Here is a 19,702-nt window from a genome sequence, read left to right as displayed (position 1 = left end):
TTATTAATGAATCCCTGCAGCTCAGCTTCATCAGATCAAGTGTCTGGAAGAGCTGATGAGCCCTTGAGTTCCTCTCTCCTGGTGATTACGGCAGCCGAGAGCCCATTACCCTGGGAGCACGGGGGCAGCTCGCCCAGAGCCTCGGTGAGGCCAGTCCAGAGGACTGAAAAACTAGAAAAACACAATGCCAAGTGTCAGCTCTGGGAAAGCCCTGCCTCAACGGGGCAGGGTTTGTGGCAGGTCCTTTGGTGCCGGAGGAGAAAGGCTGGAAAACTGCACGGGAGGGATGGGGTTCTGAGCGCTAAGGCAAGCACCGGACAATTAAATACCATAAACGAGCACGGTGCTTCTCTCCATGCCCACGTGACGGTTTGCCAGCTGCAGAGAAGAGCCTGAGGAGCCCTAAAGTGAGTCAGCTGCAAATTGCCACGCTAGGACATGTTAGATCCGTGCTGCTGGCTCGCTGCGGGGATGGCCAGTGGCCACCAGCTGCCCCCGCGGGGCTACAGCCGGTACCTGGGGCTACAGCCGGTACCCAGGGCTACAGCCAGTACCCGGGGCTACAGCCGGTACCTGGGGCTACAGTTGGTACCCAGGGCTACAGTCGGTACCTGGGGCTACAGCCGGTACCCGGGGCTACAGGAGGTACCTGGGGCTACAGCCGGTACCCGCCAGATGCACCCCCGTGCATCTCACCGCTGCACCTCGCTTCGCCAGCCTCCCGAGAGCCGAGCGAGCCACCATCCAAAGCGATTCCCCACATTCCCTCGGGCAAAGGCGATAACATTTCCCAAGCCAATCCTGCGAAAGGACAAATGATTCTCTGTGCAGCAGCATCTACAGTCTGTGAAACTAAAAAAGCAACCAAAACACACACACAGAGCACCACCCTCCTCACCCCCCCTTATTAAATCACATCTAGAATTTACACACATCACGTGAGGCAGGCTGTAAAACACACAGCTAAATCTATATTCTGTGCTGAAGAAAGAGCCACTCGTAGTTAATACTGAAATAATCTGCCTGCAGACCCCAGCCCCGGACCCAGGCAGCACGGAAAACACTTGGGGTCTCCTCTGGACCGACAACCACAGAGGAAGTTCTGTTCCACAGTACATTAGTGCTTTGCAGGGACTTTACGGTTAAGCAAACAATAAGATGGTTAAACTATCCAATTCCAACATTTGACTCTTTAAATATGAAAGTTAATAGGCTTGTGTTATTGGAACCACCGGGGGGAAAGCGTGAACGCCCCTCTGGGCAAAAATCAAAAGACAATCAATCCAACAGCTTTTAAAGACTAGATTTCCCTCCGAGGTAAAGCAAACGATACTCCATTCTGTACAGTATCAGGAAAGGTTTATTAAACATATTAGCTGAGCTGTCGAATAACTTGTGATAATTAAAACCAGGCTTGGCGATTCCTGTCCAGAGGAGATATTGTTTTCCACCGAGCAGAGCATTTCAGGAGCTGGAGCCGGGGCTCTGACTGATAAACCTCTGATGTACGTGAGCAAAGCAGACGATAATGAGCATCAGCAATTTTTAAAGGTCGTTATGACATCAACACAAATGAGGAGCTGCTCCTGCTGGCCTCCATCACCCAACTACCCCTCTTCTGCCTCGGCCGAGCCCTCTCCGCCCCGCACGGACCCTCCTGCTCCGGCTGCCTCTGGACCTACCTGTGGCCTTTAATGCTGGTTGTTCACCCAGCAACAGTTTTAACCTTTTGGCATGGATTTTCCCTTGGTAATGCGATTCGGCCACCACTGCTGAGGTAAAGGACATGTTACATAGTGTGCAGCATTTGTTCTTATCCACTGAGTCACCATCACTGCCCTGGGTGGAGACAAAAACACAGACAAAAAGAGAGGTGTATAAGCCCACCAAGCAGAGTCACGGAGAAAGAAGAGAGAGGAGCCCAGGTTGTTACGCCAAGGCCACGATTTCCAAGGGTTCCCCCTCCTTGTCTCCCCCAGACTCGCTCCTGCCTGACCCCAGTCCTGCTCAGCCTGGGGATGCCCCCAAGCCCCCAGCTCGTCCTGCTCCCCATGGCTCGTCCCTCACACCCCCAGCCTGCTCTCCATCCATCTTTACTCCTGTCCTCTGCTGAGGGAGTGACACAAACCTGGTGCTTTCCCCAACACCAGACACTGCCGTGATTCCGTAACAGAACCCAAAGCAGCCGGGGTGTGGGATGGGATGGGATGGGATGGGATGGGATGGGATGGGATGGGATGGGATGGGATGGGATGGGATGGGATGGGAAGGGAAGGGATGGGAAGGGATGGGAGCCCTCACTGCAGGCAGGAGAAGCAAACGAACCACTGGGACTCATGTGGGTCCCCCAGGAAGGACCACACACCAGCCCCAGACACCTCCTGTCCCTCTGCTCTTCTCGAGCCCTCAGAGGAAACCCTCTTTTTCCCCCCTTGTGCAGAGACTGAGACCAAGGGAGAGGGTCGGGGAGCCCCATCTGCACCCCCGGGATGGGATGGGATGGGAAGGGAAGGGAAGGGAAGGGATGGGAAGGGATGGGAGCCCTCACTGCAGGCAGGAGAAGCAAACGAACCACTGGGACTCATGTGGGTCCCCCAGGAAGGACCACACACCAGCCCCAGACACCTCCTGTCCCTCTGCTCTTCTCGAGCCCTCAGAGGAAACCCTCTTTTTCCCCCTTGTGCAGAGACTGAGACCAAGGGAGAGGGTCGGGGAGCCCTGTCTGCACCCCGGGTGTCTGATGCCCATCTGCCACCCCCCCAGGAACCGGGCTCGTGCCCCACAGCAGTGACCTTCTGCCAGCTGGTGACAGGAGAGACCCAAAGGCAAGAGACTGAGACCAAGGGAGAGGGTCGGGGAGCCCTGTCTGCACCCCGGGTGTCTGATGCCCATCTGCCACCCCCCCAGGAACCGGGCTCGTGCCCCACAGCAGTGACCTTCTGCCAGCTGGTGACAGGAGAGACCCAAAGGCAAGAGCAGCCTCATGGCATATAGTAAAGACGGGGGAAAAATATTTGCTGCAGGGTTTACAAAAGGGAAAAAAAAAGAGCAAAACACCTAAAAACCACATTTATGCTCTGCTCCTTTCCTAGAGATGGATTTTGAGCTCCTGAGCACTGCCAGATGAAAAAAGGCAATCATGAAAGTCCAGACACTTTGCAGACAATGGTAAAAAACACACCCCAGAAACCTGTGCTGCCTAAAACAAACCCAGAGCTGTGGCCCGTGGCCCTGTTTGAGGATCCACACAACGAAATGCCTCGGTGCCAAGGTGGCCCTCCCTCACGAGACCCCAGGTGCCAGCCAGCGGTGACTGGAGATGTTAAGAAGTTCTGAACGTCACCGTTCAGTATTTCAGCACCCACAAGGGGCTCTCATGGCTGCAGTGACACTTGCAGGGGCCATTCTTCCCACTTACTAATCGCTGCATCCCATTTTAATGAGAATATTGTCTCCTGCCTTCATTACATTTATTCTTATAGGAATAAAAGCCGGCGTGCCTCTGCCCAGCTGTGTGCTCTGCCCGTGCCACCCCACGTCCCGGATCCTACAGCTGCCCCTGGCACTGTCCGTGTCTCAACCAGGCTCCCGTTATCCTGGGGGGGCACCAAGCACCCCAGCATTGCCCCCCAACACCTCCCAGCACCTGGGCTGGGGGCACTGCCACTTTCCTGCCCACTCCAATGGGGGCTTCCGCCCCTGCGCTGAGGGGAAGTGGAGGCTGAGCAGAGGCATGGAGGCAGGGAGGATGGAGGCAGGGGAGGATGGAGGCAGGGAGGATGGAGGCAGGGGAGGATGGAGACAGGGAGGATGGAGGCAGGGGAGGATGGAGGCAGGGGAGGATGGAGACCCCCCTGCCCGGCAGGGAGGAGCTGAGCAGCCAGGGAGGGTTGGCGAGAAGAGCTCACAAACAGCCCCTGGGCTGAACGTCTGTCAGCAAAACACAACTGCTGCTGCCAGCAAGTGTTTACGAACAAACAGCTTCCACAGATAGGACAGAAAGTGCACAAACAGCGAACAAGCAGGGGAAAAAGCACATTTGCACCATTAGTCACAATTAATTATTCAATCCATTCCACAAAGGAAATGGGAGTCACGCTTAGGACCATATATGCACGCCCTCGCTTTTCCAAAGACCTCAGGATGTTGTCTTGGCCACTGATACCAATTTATAAATGATCTATTTGAAAATCCTCCTCTGTGCAGAGCAAGACCTTTCCAAAGCCGGGGGATGACCTGCTGCGTGCAAGTAGTTAGCATCCCTGCCCATCCCTGGACAAGATGGTCAGATCTCACCCCTGTGCCAGGGTAAAACTGCCTCCAGGGACAAGCCATCTGGAGACTCTGGAGACAGGCGTGCACTTCTTTCTCTTTTTTTTTTTTTAAAGCAAGTATTCCAACTGCTGGTGCACAGTCAAAACAGAAAATAGTCTGCTTCAGAAGCTGCAATCTTCATTTCACAACTTCACAACAAGCTGTAACTGCACGCTGCAGCTCATCCCCGTGCAAAGGTCCAGGCGCTGGTGGGGGCACAGAAGGTGGCTGCCCCTGTGGGACCCTGGGCACCGCACGGCTGGAGGAGATGGGGTCTGAGCCCTGGGGATGCCCCCCAGCTGTGGGGCAGGAGAGGGCCCCCCAACCCTTGGGAGCACCAACCGGCCACACCGTCAACACCTGACCCACTATCTAAGGTCATTTTCTTCCCAAGAAATAAGCACAATTAGGAAAAGGACCCATTTTCATCACTTCTTTTTGTTGTTGTTAACTATAAATCAACTTAAACCTTAGGGAGAAATCTCAAGAGGTGATAAGTACTGTTCTGAGTATAATTTGCACTTCTTTTAAATAGGTTTCTCTCAAGATATTTTATGTCTTCAAAGGGAAATCACTTGAAAGTTAAGAGCAGACTGAAAAATTCCCAGACTCTATTGATCATCAGCGGTGGTAACATATAAAGAGCCTCCAACAGAGCTCCTCTGAAAACCTGATACACTCCAGCATTTACACACCAGGGTCTCTTCCTCTCCCTGGTCTGCTCCTCAGTGACATTCTTTCGTTTCCAGCCTACTCTCACAGACAGACTGCAGTTAAAAAAAATAATTAAAAACCTTTTAAACCCCCTCAAACACCCCTTAGACACCTCATTTAGAGCCCAAGGTCCCATTTACACCCACCCACAGATCACTGTGCTGGTCCCCAAGTTCACCAAGTCTCTGGGCGAGTGCCCCGGAGCCTGGACAGGGATGTGGCCACCCAAATGGCACCCGCTGGGGGAGACGGGGGTCCCCAACATCCCAGTCGGTCTGAGCATCCCCACCTCTGCACAGAACACAATGGACCTTTGCTCTCTGTCAGACATTGCTCATACACTAAATGCTGCTCTTTGTTAGCAGGGTGTGAGAGATGCTTGGGCTCGAGTGTTATTAATTAGTTGCCCAAACCTGCCGGGTTCATCAGCAGAACAGCCGCCCTCTCCTCGTCCAGCACCCCAACTCCCCTCATACACTAAATGCTGCTCTTTGTTAGCAGGGTGTGAGAGATGCTTGGGCTCGAGTGTTATTAATTAGTTGCCCAAACCTGCCGGGTTCATCAGCAAAACAGCCGCCCTCTCCTCCTCCAGCCCAGCCGCCCCAGGCTGGGTCCAGCCCTGAAGGGTAATTATGTCTTCTCATTTGTCAGTGGCTGTTTTACCGGTAACCTGATGGGCTGGGGGGAACCCGATCCGGGTGTCTTTTGTCACCCGCTGAATGACACGGCGTTGACAGGATTGTGCAGCCAGCTGGTAAAATAACATCGCTGGTCCATCAGGGGTGAGACAGGCAGGGGGTCCTGGGGCAGACCCCGCTCCCCAGGGATGCTCTGCACCCACCTCCCCCCCCATTCTTCTCCTCACCCCATCCCTGCTCCTGCCCCAGCTCCATGGCACCAACGGCCCCATTCAGTGCCCACAAAACCCACACAAGCACTGCTCCAACCCCTTGCTGCATCAACCAGCCAACGTGCCGAGGATATTTCTACCATGTGTCTTTGCAATCCCTTCCCGACCACCCCCTCTCGACAGCCCCTGGGGAGACGCAGCCCTGACCGGGGCGAATGGCCTCGTGTCAACCGGAGCTCAGCAAACACGGCGTGGGATTGGGGATAAACCCTCCATTTCCTGGTGCTGACACCTCTCATCTCACCCCCATGCCGAAGACAGCCTCAGTTATAGCACTGCTTCTTGTAATATTATAAACTTCAAAGCAAGTCTCTTACATCCAACAGAATTAACTTCAGTTACTCAGGCGCCTGTTAACAAGCTGCTAAAGGCATAATCCTCACACAGGGCCAGGCAGCTGCAGTCCTTTGCTGTATGTTCCTTAAGAAATCCTCAGGAAGAGTAAGGGGTTTTATTACCCAGATACAGATCTGCTGTCTTCATTCCCTAGGTTTTACTAAGAAGAAAAGATTATACAAACCCTTGAAATATCGCAATATAAACCACAGCAGTCAAGGCACCGCAAAGTATCTTTTAAATTTGAGTTAATTTTCTGGTGTTGCTGCTAAAGAGCTACTTTCTGTAATGCTCTGTGTGAAATTCAGACCGCTTCCATTCTGGAGCCTGTTTTTCTCGTGGTACAAGCAAAGAGCAAGTACCAGTTTGTGGCTTTTAAATCTGAAACACTTGTTAAGTCTCAGAGCATCTCAGGACCCAGATGTTCTCCGAAGAAAAGCCAGCCCTAAGTGAAGTAAGGGGTGTTTGAGAGGGTGAGCACGTGTCCCATGTCCCGGCGGCAGGGACAGAGCTCGGGCGAGGAGGGGGTGACCCCGGGCGGGGGGCATTGAGAGCCACGGGGGACAGACCCTGGGCACCCCCAGCCTCCTGTCCGAGAGGAAACTCGGGTCTCGCATCACTAATTTCTTCCATCAAATCCAAATACCTCACCTTTCGTCTGAAAACCTCTGATCAGGTACAAAACACACAGTAAAAACGCTGGCTCTAAAACCAGACGTTTCGCCTGGGTTTCAGTTCAATCGCTGAAGATTTAAGTTCCAGCATGCAGTAAATTTTGCTCCAGAAGCTCTCAAAACTGTGATTTCCTTGCTGATGGGGAACCGGGGCCAGGTGTCCCGCGGCGTGTTTGTGCCCAGGAGCGGAGCAGCTCCAGCTGCCGCGCAGGACACGCAGCACCCTCTGCAGCAGATCCCAGCATCCTGCCTTCCCCCTCACACCGCTGATCCTTGCTGTTATCACACCCTTCTTCTTTAAGGAAGATGATGCTGGTTAAAGCAATTTACTATCTCATAGTAGAAACTGGGCTAGAAAGAATTTGAAGGCTTTCCTTCCATCCCAAAAATCATGTTTCGTAGCACACCAGAAATTTTCATCGTGTCTGTCTTGATCATAAATAGGGGTCCTGTTTTTTAAAGGCAGTGAGAAAAGGCTGATTAAAACCCATTCACCAGTCCTAAGGCTGTGACTCCTGACTTCCGAGGGGCCCTGGCGCAGGCTGCCACCTTCTCGGGTTACTTTCAGCTGAAATGTTAAGCGGAAATTTAAAATGAAAGGTCAACAATCCCTGGGTACACCTGAGACATGAGGCTTTTCCCCTCCTCCACAAAAAAATTAAACCGATGATGAACAGCCCAACAATTGAGTCGCTACCCGCTGCAAGACTAATTGTATAAGCCTCATACTTCTGAGTAGGAAAGGATAATTGGTGTTTGGGGAATGCAGAGTATTTTTGTAGTCCTCAAACAACAGCAAATGCTACCCCTCGGCTGACAGAAAGGTCAGGCAGCAAATGCTGTTTGTGTTGTGGTGAGAACCTACAACCACAGCAGCTTCTCCTCTGCCTGTGGGAGCACGACAAGGCGCTCGGTTTTGTGGTCGGAAGGATACAAATCAACAGTGCAGGTTTTGATGGAAAAAAAGGCTAATATTCCCTTTTTAGTTGCAGATGCTTCTACACAGAAATTTAATTGGTTTCCCGGATTGTTTCCAATCCTGGTGAAAGCTGGTGTGCCCTGGACAGACGGACGCTGCCAGACACAGCACTGGGCAGTGCCGCCACGCTCCCCCCGTGGCAGCGGGTGTCCCGCACCATTAGGGATGCCCTAAATATTTCTGTTCCCTTTAATTACAAAGGCTTGGCTAATACCTGATCAGCAACAGGCCTACTTTGAGCCGTCAATGTTGGCTGATCTTCCCTGCTTTTTATAACACAAATAATTTTAGAATTTAGGTCTCGCGTAGCCTATTGCTCACCCAGTGCATAAGGACTTGTTAATTCATCCCCCACCCGGGGCTGAATCGAGCACAATTTATTGCTCACTGCTGCCTTTCACAAAAGAAATGGGATGCAGCTCAGCTTTGGCTTATTTGAGGTCTGTTTGGTTCTCTGACCACCACATCCCTGTGCTCACGTGCACGTGCAGCTGCGTGGTCCCTCGTTAGACGCAATGAAGCTCATTAGAGGACCATGTTCCCAGCCCGTATGTGCACGTCCACTCTACCTTTCACATTCTGTAATTCATAACTCAATAAAAATACTATGAGATTCTGTTGTTAAGGGATAGATTGCATCTGCAATTACCCTGTGTGCAACATAAAAGTCCCACTAAAATTTTAATTACTGTGTGAAGGCAGTTTCAGATTCCTTTAGCAAAACTTGCATGCTTAGCCCTTTAATTAGAAGATATCTCACTAAATATTGATAGCATTAAGCCACAGTCACACTCCCATAGATCTGAAACGGTTTGGATGCTTTCTGCTGGGAACCTCATCAACAGCTCTCACACTGGCCCCAGAACGTGGGAAAGAGCTGAATGAATAATTCACTGTGAATCAGTCCCTTATAAATTTAGTCTCCTTTTATTGCCTGACAAATGGCTGCGAGCTGGTCCAATTTCCCCAGGTTTGTTTGTTTATTTCAATGCAATCGAGGAACCTGATTGCAATTTTTTTAGAGCTGCAGCCTGACCATGAACCTTTGGGATGCAGCACTCCGTTTCCATCAGTCTCAGCAGGCGGGGGCTAGAAGACCCTCCGGAGGTGGCCCCGCTCCCCAGTCACCTCCGGGGGCTCTCGGGGGTCTCAGCCACCACGGGTGTCCCCTGGCACAAGGGGACCCGGCCCCAGGGAACGGAGTCACTTACTAAAGTTGGGTGAAGGTGCCTGGAAGTGACCCGAGTGCTGCTTCAGATGGAGCAGCCCCAAAGCCCCCGCAGATCCACCTTCTCTGTTACCCCAACCACCCCAACCCACCCGCACCAAACCAGCCACTGGCTCCTCAACTGAACACACACCGGATATTTCCTATCAGCATATTTTTTTCCTATGAAATAACATTTGAATAACTAAAAATGCAATTACTGTTGCTGATGCACATAGTATTTCTTGTATAGCTTATTGAAAATTATTTCCAGTTACTTAGCATTCCAGCTAATCTAAATGTTACCTCTGGGTACCTGATCATCTGTGGCTGTAACAGAAAAAATGTTGTAGCTCAGAGTCAATGATTCACAAAGCAGCTGAGTAAACAGGGACTTGAATTATACCCACATTTTCTGACCGGAGCTTTTTAGCTGGGCAGCCTCCATCTATGGGATGAAGCATGTAATAGAGGCGAACTTTGCTGGCATGCTTCCGACTCTGGAAAAAAAAAAAAAAAAAGAAAGAAAGAAAAGAAAATGCAAGAAATGAAGTTACAAAAAGCAAGCAGCTCTATTGCCGTGCGCACACCACCAATCCGCAATAAGACTTCACATCCCCTTGATATACATATCTGATGTGGGGGGAGAAAAAGGGGGAAGACCCAGGTGAGGAACATCTGCATTTCGCGGAGGTTTCACAGAGCTCCCCGCCAAGCTGACATGGACTGTGGAATGATGATGACACCTGCCATGAGCAGGAGGAACGGCCCACCCTCACGCTGTGCCGAGTCCTGCAGCCCCTGGAAGATGCAGCGGGAATAAAGGCGGGGAGAGAAGGGCATCATTTGTTATCAGACCATTTCCATAGCGGGAGAGACTGAACAGATCAGGGTTATTTATCTTCAGGCAGAGACAGGCTGGCATCACGAGGGATCAGATGCACATACGCAAACAGAAATCCACAGCTCCTACACTTAGAGAAGAATAGAATATATAAGGGGTATAAAAGCTCACTCTCTAGGAAATAAGCCAACTGATACCTGCCAAAGGTTCGAAAGAAATTTCTCCCACAGGTAAATTATCAGATAATTGTGCATTATGAAATCTAATGCTTTCCTCAAACGCAGCTGGTGCTGGCCCTGCAGAGAGGGATAAGGACCACGTGGATGCTGAGCCTCAGCCCCTTCTCCTCTCTCACATTTCCAAGGGGAGACGAACAGTCAAACCCCTGAGACGGGCAGAAAAACTGGAGGGTTTGTGCTGGGGGTCAAGCAGCGCCAGTGGGGGAAAGCCCAGGCTCAACCTGACATTTACTGCAGCAGAAACCAGCCCCAGGAGCCCGGGCAACGCTGCCGGGATGTTCTGCTTTCCCCAGTCCTGCCGGAATCTCCCACCACTCCTGCAGAGGACAGACAGACACAGACCAGTCCCATCAGCCATGGTCACTGGTCCCCAAACCCGCTCTGCTGCCGGGGGCTGGCTGCCCAGGACTTCTTGTGCCTTCTCCCAAGAAAGGCACCCAGTGCAATTTTCTTGGGCAATTTTCCAACATTATTTCTAGCACAAGAAAGCTTTCAGGGGACCTGCATTTTTGCAGAGGGAGCAGAGAGACCCGAGTGATGGCTGGAGGAGACTCCTCCCGTGAGGGCACCAAGGGCAGGTCCAACACAGCCCTCGGGCACGGCCAGCGGGTACCAGGGGGTGAAGAGGAGGAGAGATGATGGAGAGATGTCCTGGGCTCGCCAGCACCAGCAGACGAGGCGATCCTTGTGACTTGCAAAATGTAAAGGAGGATTTAAAAGCTTCTACAGCAGCAGCACAGACATAAACCCTCAAAACACTGACTTAGAGCCAGCTCTCGCCTTCCAGCGGACGTGAGAGGGGGAAAAGGCTGCAGCTACCAAATACCTGCGTCCCCAGCCCTGACGTGCTCGGCAGCTATTATTATGCAAATGTTTTCTCTGAATCTCCATTTCTGATTGCCTCACAGAACAACAGCACTGTAATATTATAATTTCAGATCACAGATTTGCAATTTTAAAATATTAAATTATCATTAGCATGCTCCGGAACATTCTTTTTCCTGTGGTGTGAACTTGGAGCTAAATTTGCAGAGAGCTGTATTTGCATGCACAAATGCGACAATGCAATAATTTATTTTTTTTTAATGGAGCAAATCAGTCAAGATAAATAATGTCAAACATCTTTCCCTAACTTCTCTTACTGAATACATTTAGAAAATGTGACCTGCTGGAGTCAGGGGTAAGCGCAGGAAGCCCCAAAAGCTTCAGCTGTCGGTGATCAGAGGTCCAAGCAGCGACGGCGCCATTAAGAAACGACAAACTAAATGTTTGAAATTCAGAGGACAGACGTGTAAAGTCAGTCTCGGAGTTTGGCTCCCACTTTCTGCCTGAAGCGATGCTCGGATGGTGACACTGGGATGTCACAAGGGCTGGTCCCTTCGCCCAGGGCAGGGAGAGGACGAGCCACCACATCCCTGGCACCACACGCCTTGGATGGAGAAGGGTCAGACGCGCCGGGGATGGAGCTTTTCAGGCGGGTTCCCACACTGACCCCGGAGCAGCCCCGAGCCATCCTGCCCACAGCCACGGGGCTCTGCCCTCGGGTGAGAGAATCCAGCACAGCCACAGCCTGCTGAATTTAGGGGTTAAAAGGCTTGTGGGTTTTTTTTGTTATTTGTAAGATGAAAAGGCAAGATTTTGACAGTAGTCATTTCCAGTGTTCCTTTCCATGGCACTCAGCTGTGCCATAAATGATGTCCAAACGTCTGCATTAAAAGGCAGTGAAGCTTCAACCTCCTGTAAAACACCTCTCACCTTTATTTACGCATTTGTTTGGATTTATGAAAGCTAAGGTAAAGAAATAACTTATGTTTGGCATAATTTAAAACTACACGGCTCCTTAGGCAGCCTTATTATGCCATGGTTATAAAAGTGGATCTTAAAATCATCCCTGGCCTTTGCAAGTACGTAGTGAGCATCTCATTCTCTCTCGGGGAGCGGAGGTAGCACAGCCCATTTGTCACCCATTTTATCTCTGGTATTTCCTACATTTACATGTGTATTTATCATCCTAACACCAAGGCAAGAGCGACGTGATTATTCTTAGCGTGCTGCTCGCAAACAGCCCTGCGGGTTCTCTTTTCCCCTCCACAAAGCAACTGGAAATCTGCAGCTCCAGGGGGCGAGTGCCGGGGATGGGGTGGCACAGCCCTGGGGGCACCACCACCACGCTGGAGAGACCCACCACACTCCCGAGCTCCAGTTGGGATCCACCACCCCAATCTGAGCCCCGGCGTGTTTGAAGGAGATCTGGAGGTCACAGCACCAGGAGGATGCTGAGGAACAGCATGGCATGAGCATCGCTGCCTCCCAGCCCAGGCAGAGCAGGTCCCAGCAGGGTCTGCCTCTCCCAGATGAGCAACCATCACCCAAGTTATCACAGATACATGGGGCAACAGGAGGAACCACGTGCAGGAGTGAGGAAATGGGGATAACATGGGATAAGGGCACATCCAGCTTCCATTTTGATCCATCTCACCGCATGTAGCAGCCTTAGAAAAGGCAAAACCCTGACACACCTGCAGACCCAGGGTCTGGAAGGGGAACGCTCCCGTGGAGGTACCTGCCCACTCACCAGCAGCCACCACCATTTCATCTGAGGGTGCACTAAGTGAGTATTTCTGTGCCTGTAGCTTTACAAAATGTTAGGCCAAAGGCATTTTCACTTAAATTCTCTGTCTCCAGTGCCTGGAAACAACTCCTTTAGAAGGCAAGAAGTCTTGCTTAATAGTATATGCTTTAAAAACAACCCTTTCTATGCAGGGAGTTGGGGGGGGGGAAGCTTAGAAAGAGCCTATTTTCACATAGCAACTGCAGACTTCTGCATTGTAAGCTTATGGGCTATTGTAAGAGGGCTCATCAATAAAAGTAAATAAATGGATCATTTCTGTCTATATCAAATCTACTTTAACACAGAGGATTGTGGCCGAGGCAGCAGAGTTCTGGCAATTCAACCCTAAAACATAAAAGGGCAAAGCAGAGCTAAACCGTGCTATGAAATGCAATTTGATTTTGCATAAATCAAGTTTTGCAGCACACTCCTGCCCCGAGCAGCCGCAGGGAGGGAGGGGGCACCATCGGGTCCCTGTGGGAGCAGCAGCAGCAGGTTTGGGGCGGGGTGGGGGAGCCACCGAGGGGGCTCAGAGGCAGCAGCCCCACTCGCCCCGGCTCACGGGGGGTCTGCTCACCGTCCCCATAACCCAATGGCTCCTTTTACCAACAGCAGCCAGAGCCCTGGGGAGGACGGGGATCCTTTGGGAGGCCAGAATTCCCTGGAGGAGGCTCCAACACGGGGCCTGGGGGGCTGCAGAGACACAGGGACCCCGGGGGATGCGGGGAGCCCTCCCCTCTGCAGCGGCTCCGCAGCCTGCAGCGCCCCGCGACCTGCTCCCACGTTGCACCACTGATTTAAGCTGACCTGACAGTCTGAAATATTTCACCATCTTGCGAGAGACTTTTTCCCGCACCCCCAACCACCTCGCCAGGTTCAAATCAACCGTTTCTGCTGCTTTCCTCACGCTGCGCTTGCATCTGATCTAATTTCTCTATTCCCCATGGCTCCCTTTATCATCTGCTCGTTCCCTTCTCTGCTGTATCGCCACGTTCTGGGTCTGTCTGCCTTCCCCCTCCTGCTCCCCTCTGCTGCGCCCTGTTCTCCAGCCGAGGACCAGAAACCACGCCAACCACGGGAGAGACAGCGGTGGGAGATGAGGAAAGGGGCTGTAACGGCAGCCCCAGTGGCTGGGGCTTCTCCTAGTTTGTAATTAATTATTTTTCAGAAGCCCGTTGGTTGGGGTTTAATCCTTGTAGTGTGTACTGTGTTGATTTTTTTGGATGCCGGCAGTTTCTTAACTAAAATGCCATGAAACGTGCAGTCATATGATTGCATCGACTTTATTATCTGTATTGGCCCAACTTCTAATCTCATCAGAAGAGATAAAGTTGTGTTGGCCAGACCCAGTTCTCTAAACCTCACACAAAACACCAGTTACTCTGTCCCCAGGCAACGCTCTCGATCCCGCCCCGGTCCCCGGCGCCGCGCTCGCCTCCCTCCCAGAACCTTCCTCCACTTTCCAGGCCCCAGGAAGGACGAGCAGGGACGACGCAGAGCCCGTGCCCAGCTCTTTTCAAGCACTCACTTGCAAATTACTGGACCTGCTGACTCGAAAAACCAACGTTCTAGATTTCATAATCACTGCCTAACAAACTTCCAAATTTCTACTGGAACGGAACCAATTTATTCCTCATACTGTGATATAACAACATCCTCTGCTTTTTTTAAAATAGAGGACAGAAGTATTTTCAGCAAACGCCTTCCCTTTTTTGCCTCTTCCGCCCACACGACCAGCACACACTATTGTCGAGATCCCCGTTGTTTGTGGCAGAGACAAACTCCCGTCTGTTATTCCAGACGCTGCTGGGTGCCAATGTCCTTTTTCTCCCTTTGTAATTTTTGCAAGGCCTCATTTATAATTTATGATCATTTCTATCCACTTCCCCTTTTTGCTCCGTGAGTTAATTTTTTAAAAAGCCTCTACTCATGCTTGTGACTCTCTGGGCACAGAGCTACGTCTCCGTAATTCCCAATTGCCCACAGCTGAATTCTCACCCCCGGGAAACGGGCTTCTTCAAAGCAACAGGTAGACACATTACCAGTTTGGACGTTGATTTGCTTGCACATGAAGGCAAGCTCTGATGATCCCTTCAGCCAAGCAACCAGTACCTGATTTCATTTTCTCCGTGATCATTTCTCCCTGCTCACCGCGCCGGCTGGAGCGTGGATCCCTCCCCAGGGACACCCCCAGCCTCCCACGGCCGGGAGCGTCTCACAGGCCCCACCAGCTTCTCCTGGACTTTCATCACTGCAATTTTCAAAATGCAAACTCAAGACTTCAGAAGCTCCAAGTAAAACAAACAGCAGCCGCTGCACCCACAGGGCACAGGTACCTGCAGACCTCCAGAACAGCCAGAACTTTCTGTCTCGGGAATCGCCATTTCAGCTGTATGATCTTTGACTTTACTGCTTCCTATATCAATTTAGACTGTAGTCAAAGTACCTCTTGTCCTACACCCTGCTGTGTACCCTGTGGAGAGAGGATAAGGGTCTCTACAGCCGGTTGCGTGGCACGAGCAGGGCTCGCAGGCTGCCAGCGCCACACGGAGCTGCCCTCCAGCACCCGGCATCGCCCACGGGCTTCTGCTCCCCCCCAAACCCACTGAAAGTCCCTTCTCACTTCACATCCTCCCACTTCTTCTTCAGGTGGATCTTACACCTAGATTAACGCCACCATGAATTTACTTCTTCCTCGGTGTTTAGGGGTTTTTTTTCCAGGCAGTGCACCTCCCTGCAAAGGTGCCAAGGGAAAGGAGACGTGGGGGATGGAGTGAGTGGGGCAGGAACCTTGGAGGGTCTGGACCCTACTGTTTGCCCACAGCCAAGTGATGCCCAGCAGCAGCAGCAGCTCAGGTGTCCTGGTGCTGGGCACCGATGCGCGAGGTGGGGAGGAACTTCACGGTGGGCAGAGGGCTGCCACCCCGGTGTCCAGTGGGGAGCAGAGGAGCTAACACAACGGAAACGTCTCCCCCACACACAAGTCACCCCGCACCAGCTCTGCCGTCGCTGTTCCCATTCTATCTTTATGTGTCTGAAACAAATCACTTCTGCAGCGCGTCGGTGCCAGTCACTCCTGAGCGCCCGCTCAGCCCCGGCGCGGGGGCGGCTCTGTCACAACACGCCACGGGAGCTGCAGGCTCTGCTTTCAAACACCTGGAACCCAAATCCAAACAGGGGTTGCCAGTTTAAAATATTACAGAAAAGCAAGAGCGAGCAGAAAAGGGGGCAGAAAGGGGCAGCCGCGGGAAGTGGGAGCCGCAGGGACTTCTCCTGGGACCCCTGGCCCATCGCGGGAAACAGCAGTGTTTCATTGCTTCTACCCCACGTAGGCTTAAGGTGACATCCCTCACACCTCTCCATCACTGCTGACCCCGGGTCTCAGCCCTGGTGGGTCTCACCGCTGCTCTGAAGGGACCTTTGAACCGCAGCTCTTTTCAGCCCGAAACCGGACGGCACAGAGGTGCCTCGAGGGACTGGGCTCTCTCTGCTCTGCTGCTCTTCAGCAATAGATGTTGACACTGGTAGTGCATTAAAAATAATGTTTAGCCATTAATGTTGACAACAGCGTAGTAACACGGAGCCTTGTAAAGTGCCATTTAATCTACATTGGTTTCCTGAAGCACACTGCGATCCAGCCACCAAGACTACGTTTACAGAAAGGGGACGAGGCAGCACCAGCACCTGATCACAAGAACATCAGCACCCACCTCTCTCACATACCATGTGTGGCCAGGTTTTCCTCAAACTACTACTTCCAACCTAGACAATTCTTTAATTCTTTAAAATAGAATCATGGAATAGAATCAATTTCTGCTGTCAGGAGTGCACAAACTGGGCACAGAGGCAATCTGCAGGAGGTCTGTAGTGCACATACAACAAACAGAACAGGCCCTCCATCATCTTTGCAACCCAACCACAAAAATCTTGTCCTACACCCTGCTGTGTACCCTGTGGAGAGAGGATAAGGGTCTCTACAGCCGGTTGCGTGGCACGAGCAGGGCTCGCAGGCTGCCAGCGCCACACGGAGCTGCCCTCCAGCACCCGGCATCGCCCACGGGCTTCTGCTCCCCCCCAAACCCACTGAAAGTCCCTTCTCACTTCACATCCTCCCACTTCTTCTTCAGGTGGATCTTACACCTAGATTAACGCCACCATGAATTTACTTCTTCCTCGGTGTTTAGGGGTTTTTTTTCCAGGCAGTGCACCTCCCTGCAAAGGTGCCAAGGGAAAGGAGACGTGGGGGATGGAGTGAGTGGGGCAGGAACCTTGGAGGGTCTGGACCCTACTGTTTGCCCACAGCCAAGTGATGCCCAGCAGCAGCAGCAGCTCAGGTGTCCTGGTGCTGGGCACCGATGCGCGAGGTGGGGAGGAACTTCACGGTGGGCAGAGGGCTGCCACCCCGGTGTCCAGTGGGGAGCAGAGGAGCTAACACAACGGAAACGTCTCCCCCACACACAAGTCACCCCGCACCAGCTCTGCCGTCGCTGTTCCCATTCTATCTTTATGTGTCTGAAACAAATCACTTCTGCAGCGCGTCGGTGCCAGTCACTCCTGAGCGCCCGCTCAGCCCCGGCGCGGGGGCGGCTCTGTCACAACACGCCACGGGAGCTGCAGGCTCTGCTTTCAAACACCTGGAACCCAAATCCAAACAGGGGTTGCCAGTTTAAAATATTACAGAAAAGCAAGAGCGAGCAGAAAAGGGGGCAGAAAGGGGCAGCCGCGGGAAGTGGGAGCCGCAGGGACTTCTCCTGGGACCCCTGGCCCATCGCGGGAAACAGCAGTGTTTCATTGCTTCTACCCCACGTAGGCTTAAGGTGACATCCCTCACACCTCTCCATCACTGCTGACCCTGGGTCTCAGCCCTGGTGGGTCTCACCGCTGCTCTGAAGGGACCTTTGAACCGCAGCTCTTTTCAGCCCGAAACCAGACGGCACAGAGGTGCCTCGGAGGGACTGGGCTCTCTCTGCTCTGCTGCTCTTCAGCAATAGATGTTGACACTGGTAGTGCATTAAAAATAATGTTTAGCCATTAATGTTGACAACAGCGTAGTAACACGGAGCCTTGTAAAGTGCCATTTAATCTACATTGGTTTCCTGAAGCACACTGCGATCCAGCCGCCAAGACTACGTTTACAGAAAGGGGACGAGGCAGCACCAGCACCTGATCACAAGAACATCAGCACCCACCTCTCTCACATACCATGTGTGGCCAGGTTTTCCTCAAACTACTACTTCCAACCTAGACAATTCTTTAATTCTTTAAAATAGAATCATGGAATAGAATCAATTTCTGCTGTCAGGAGTGCACAAACTGGGCACAGAGGCAATCTGCAGGAGGTCTGTAGTGCACATACAACAAACAGAACAGGCCCTCCATCATCTTTGCAACCCAACCACAAAAAAGCTTTCTTTATCTTGATTTTTTTTTTTTTGCCCCAAGACAAAGTTGTCCTACCAAACACCAGCACAATCTGCAGACAACAGTGATGTCTGAGCACCCACTAAACACTACACAGCACATACACACCCCGGCAGAGCCGATTCTCCACAGCTGAAGGGAAGGACATGGGAACAACAGGTAGGACATCACCTCCATCCTCTGTGACTTACAGGCTACTCTCAGTAAAACAAGCCAGAGCTTGGCAGGGAAGGAGCAGCAATGGCAGAAGGGATGAGAGAGAGCATCGCAAGCAAACGTCAGCCTTCCCTTCAATAATTCAGCATCAGCAGACCCCCAACACACAAGAGCCTTCATCCCCAGCTGAAGCGTGTCCTTTCTGCTCCTCCACCCTGGGAACACCCGCAGCACCTCGCGCGGGGAGCTGGCACCAGACAGAATATTCCAGCTCCTTGTGTTCTAGTGCAGCATTTATTTTGTTAAATAGAGTATGTGCTCTTCCACCGCATTAATATTTCAGACACAGGATTGCCTTTCTGAGCACACACATCTTGATCCTTAAGGCACTAATGTGCCAATAGTAAACAATGTTTATTATTCCTCCAGACAAGCCATCATTTTATGCAGTTTCCCAGGGAAGGACAGCCCAACTGGAAGCAGATTAACCCGAGCACCACGCCAGCCCCGCGCAGAGGAGGAGTATTGATGATGCTGTCGATACCGCTCACCCGCTCCGCTCCGCAGACAGGGTGAGAAATTCCAAAGAGCTCCGGGCTCCGGAGATGAGCCAAAGGGCACGGCACTGTATTTGTTCTCCCCTGTTTCCTCCGCATTTGAATTTTAATACACTTTGCCTCTGCCCTCCCCCTGCCACTCTGTCTCCACAACAAGCCTTGAAGCATCGTTCCCTCACCCCGGGGTGAGTCCAGGCTCACACGGCACCTTCCCGGGCTCTTCTTCCTACAGACCCGGCCCATTTCTTCATTTTAAGTGAAAAAGCAAAGCACCACCTGAACACCCGAAGCAATAAAGATTACAATGGAGAAAAGTGTTATAGCAGCTTAAGGAGAAAATGTGGCGATGAATATGCAGCTCAGGGTGGAATCCGAGAGCAACTTTGCATATTTGGTAATTTTCCTGCAGGATTTTCAAGGAGAAACTTGAAAATGAAATGGTAACATCTTCCTAATGGCTGTGAACACTTCTGTATAGAGATGAGGACTCGGGGCTAAGAAAGCTTAGCTTTTTAAATTTAGGGAGCAGCTCACCAAAGGGGTTGATACAACCTCTCTCAAAGACAGAGCTGGAAGGAAGCATTAAATTACAGGTGATGTAGAGAGCATCCAGCAGCAAAGAGGCTTTCCACTCCAGAGGAAAGTGAGATGCAGAAACACAGGAAAGGAAAAGCTTGTCTCTGGGGCACAGACTTTCAATTGCATTGCAGCAAGTGCTGTGCATTTTATTTTCCTTCTCC

General features: G+C 51.8%; 1 protein-coding gene across 2 annotated transcripts in view; it reads right to left on the bottom strand.

Annotated features, from left to right (window-relative positions):
• Positions 1 to 19,702, bottom strand: part of ZMAT4 (zinc finger, matrin-type 4) — a 61,648-nt gene that overhangs the window by 21,647 nt on the left and 20,299 nt on the right. Inside the window, exons 3-4 of one of the 2 annotated variants that reach the window (XM_014955938.1) lie at positions 9,545 to 9,634; positions 1,683 to 1,839 (exon numbers count right to left, since the gene is read on the bottom strand). In XM_014955938.1, coding sequence (XP_014811424.1) covers positions 1,683 to 1,839; positions 9,545 to 9,634 — 247 coding nt within the window. The remainder of the gene's footprint in view (positions 1 to 1,682; positions 1,840 to 9,544; positions 9,635 to 19,702) is intronic. The other variant, XM_014955940.1, reaches the window with a different exon arrangement.

The sequence above is a fragment of the Calidris pugnax genome, unplaced genomic scaffold, assembly GCF_001431845.1.
Source record: "Calidris pugnax isolate Ruff unplaced genomic scaffold, ASM143184v1 scaffold314, whole genome shotgun sequence".
In the NCBI taxonomy this organism is placed as follows: Eukaryota; Metazoa; Chordata; class Aves; order Charadriiformes; family Scolopacidae; genus Calidris; species Calidris pugnax.
The sequence above is the reverse complement of the archived record's forward strand: the minus strand, read 5'-3'. Positions and strand labels throughout refer to the sequence as shown.